This window comes from Nicotiana tabacum, chromosome 9 (assembly GCF_000715075.1).
Source record: "Nicotiana tabacum cultivar K326 chromosome 9, ASM71507v2, whole genome shotgun sequence".
Lineage (NCBI taxonomy): Eukaryota > Viridiplantae > Streptophyta > Magnoliopsida > Solanales > Solanaceae > Nicotiana > Nicotiana tabacum.
Window position 1 is genome coordinate 50,553,578 of NC_134088.1, and position 3,178 is coordinate 50,556,755.

Below are 3,178 nucleotides of genomic sequence, written 5' to 3' on the forward strand. Positions count from 1 at the left end.
GAAGTATAAAATACCAGTTATTTGACATAATCCCATGCACTAAGCCTATGAATATTTCTTCAAATCCCATCTTCCTCAGGACCTTTGTTAAGAAAAGCCAAGACAGTCGATCGTAGGCCTTTGTCATGTCTAATTTGATCATAACATTTTGACCTGCCTTGGTTCTCAATCAAAAATCTGTTATTATCTCCTGTGTTAGTAGAATTTTTTTCACTATGCTCCTTCCTTTTACAAAATCAGCCTGCTCATCTGAGATTAGATTAGGCAGCATACCTACCAATCTTTCATGTATTACTCTGAAAAACACATTATTTATGAAGTTGTTAAGGCTAATAGGTCGCATATCAGGAAAGGTCACAACTTCCTTCTTCTTGGGTAGCAAAACCAGATTTGTATGAGTTATGTACCTGGGCAGATCATTTCCATTGAAAAATTCCTTCACCATATCTACAATGTCATCACCAACTATATCTCAACATGAGTGAAAGAAGCACCCAGTAAATCCATCTAGTCCACCAGCACTTTCTATATTTAAGCCAAAAACTGCGTTTTTGACCTCTTCCATAGTAGGTTGTTGCATCAGTTATAGATTCTGATTATTGTCCACCATAGCAGATACATGATCTAGTATTCCAAAGGCAGTAGGAACTGAATCTTCATGGAACTGAGTTTGATCAAATCTTACTGCCTCATCAGCCATCTCTGCCTTGTCTTCTAGCCAATTGCTAGCATCATTCTGCACCCTTTTCAATTGTAGCCTTTTCCTTCGACCATTAATCTGTGCGTGAAAATATTTTGTCTTCCTATCTCCATCTTGAAACTAAGTCATGCCAGATTTTTGCTTCCAAAATTCTTCTTCTAAAGCTAAAAATCTAATCAACTCAGCTTGGACCTTCTACAGCCTTTCTCTATGTTGGATTCCTTTCAAACTCAGCTTCATGAACTAGCACCACCTCTTCTAAGCTTGCTATTTTCTGAAAAATATCACCATAAGTTGCCCTGCTCCATGTTGATAAAGCCTTCTTCAACCTCTTCAACTTGTAATTAAAAGTGAAAAAAGGATCCCCAACAAAGTCTGCTTTCCAGTTTTCTTTAACCAAATCCGTGAAAGTATGATGCTTTGTCCAAATATTGAGGAACTTAAATGCTTTTTTTATTGCAGTAGCATCAGCAATACATGTCAACAAAATAGGGTTATGATCAGACCCTATTTTTGATAGATGTGTTAACTCTAAACCTGGAAGCATCTATTGAAATTCTATGTTGGCCAAGCAGCAATTCAACCTTTTAAAAATGCAATCCTCTTCTGCCCTCCCATTCCACCAAGTAAATATACTCCCTTTGAAGCCTAGATCAGTGAGGTTATAAATATTGATGCAATGTCGAAAGTCATTAACCTCATTTAGTGAAACAGGCAGTCCACCAAATTTCTCCTCTTCATCCCAAATGACATTGAAATCACCCTTCACAAGCCAAGGCAATGACATATCCCTAGTCAAATTATACATGTTGTCCCATAACTCAATACATTCGATGGCATCACATTTCGCATAAGAAAACATAACAATGAATGAGACTTGAGTGTCCATATTTGTTAGCTTCATAGTCATTTGTTGCTCCATGTTGATCAGAAAATCTACTCCATGATCTTCATCTACAAACACCCATATCTTATTTGAAACATTAACAAAAGCGTGCAACATTCCAATTTTCCTTCTATATCCTTCTAGCTTCCTTGCCTTTTGCATTGGTTCCATGATCTCTATAAATTGAAAGTGATGATGTCTCTACATATTGGCAAGCCTCTCAAAGGCTTTCTTTGTATTAATAGATCTCACATTCCAAATGATCGCATTCATGATTAATTGTGAGATTTAGATGGGGTCCTTCTTGTTTGAACCCCAGGAACTAAACTTTGGTTATCTTTTGGTTGTTTTTTCTTTCCCCTTCCTGTTGATTTTCCTCCTTCCATGTGTCTAGGTGAAAGATCACCCTGCCTTGCAATATTTTTGAAGTTTTGTGTTGTGGATTCTTCATCAAAATCCTTCCTCTGCCTCCAGTATTTTTCTGATTTCTGTAGTCTTCAGGTTGAGCTTCCACCTGCTGTTGTAAATTCTTAGGGATCAATGCAGTGTTTCCTTTCAACTGAACTGATTGTTCTTTGGCTGTAGTGTGATTTTGCATTATGGTTGTTTTTGCTCCTCCATATACTGGATTGAATATGATCTGTTACACCAAAATTGGCCTTCAAAATCCCATCTTCTTTACTAATCTTATCTGCTTGAGCTCCAAATGATTTAGGATTGGGATTTAAAATTTGTTCCACTCCACTGCTTTCTGAGATTGTTAGATACTTTTCCATTTGAACATTTTCCTCTTCATTGATGTTGCTCTCTCCCCTTGGCTCTTGATTTTTGTTCTTAGCATTAACACTTTGTTCCTCTTAATCATTCTCTTTATCAGTTGAAACCTCTTCACCCATGACACCATCAAGCAATTCCCTTTCCTCTGAATCATCTTCAACTTGATAACACCATAATTTGCCTCCACTAAATTGTAACCTTTCATCACCCTTAGACATCCCATCTACTGCAGTAACATCAACAGATTGGGAAGGAATCTCTTGGCAGGACTGGTTGGTTGTAACATTACCAACAAATGTTCTATTTACCCATTGGGCAGTCGACTCTTTAGGTACCCCTTGATGAGCTACTAGTCGATCACCATTCTCATTCCCAGTAGATTTAAAATTGTTACCTTTCTTCGAAGATGCAATCTCATTAGAATTAGGATTAAAAGCTGGAGCAACTGGATTTAATCTCCCAGCTACATTATGATTAGGAACATGACTTTTTTTAGCTGGAGTTTCCTCCACTAAGGCTAGTTGATTAGACTCATTAACATCACCTCCAATACTGCAAATGTGTTTGTGATCTGATCTTGTTGTGCTGCAGCTTTGTCAACTGCAATAATTTCTTTTCTGGTTGTGACATTAGCATCAGTTTGTTTATCGTTGTTTTTCCCTCGATTGTCTCTAAATTTCTTCCATTGAGGTCCTACATTCCCAACTACCTTACCACTTGAAAGCACCATCAAAGGGCCAGTAGCTTTTCCTTTATCGACCATATTATCATTGGTAGTGTGATTATCTTCGTTGATGTCCATCTCCAAGATTGCA

The 3,178-nt window shown here is 37.5% G+C and overlaps 1 protein-coding gene across 1 annotated transcript; it reads right to left on the reverse strand.

Moving 5' to 3' along the window:
* Window positions 1–583: 583 nt before the first annotated feature.
* Window positions 584–1,757, reverse strand: LOC142163892 (uncharacterized). Its single transcript, XM_075221046.1, has 3 exons — window positions 1,337–1,757; window positions 954–1,207; window positions 584–778 (listed from the first exon to the last, which is right to left on the reverse strand). Exons 1-3 carry the CDS (start codon window positions 1,755–1,757, stop codon window positions 584–586), a joined length of 870 nt encoding a protein of 289 aa, XP_075077147.1.
* Between the last annotated feature and the right edge of the window lie 1,421 nt (window positions 1,758–3,178).

Excerpts from the sequence above, each read along its gene's own strand:
- LOC142163892 (XM_075221046.1), bottom strand. The coding sequence starts at position 1,757 with ATGGAACCAATGCAAAAGGCAAGGAAGCTAGAAGGATATAGAAGGAAA. Across the intron at positions 1,208-1,336 it reads TGATCTAGGCTTCAAAGGGA|GGTCTGATCATAACCCTATT; the intron begins GTATATTTACTT and ends TATCAAAAATAG. Across the intron at positions 779-953 it reads AAATAGCAAGCTTAGAAGAG|ATTAATGGTCGAAGGAAAAG; the intron begins GTGGTGCTAGTT and ends TTTCACGCACAG.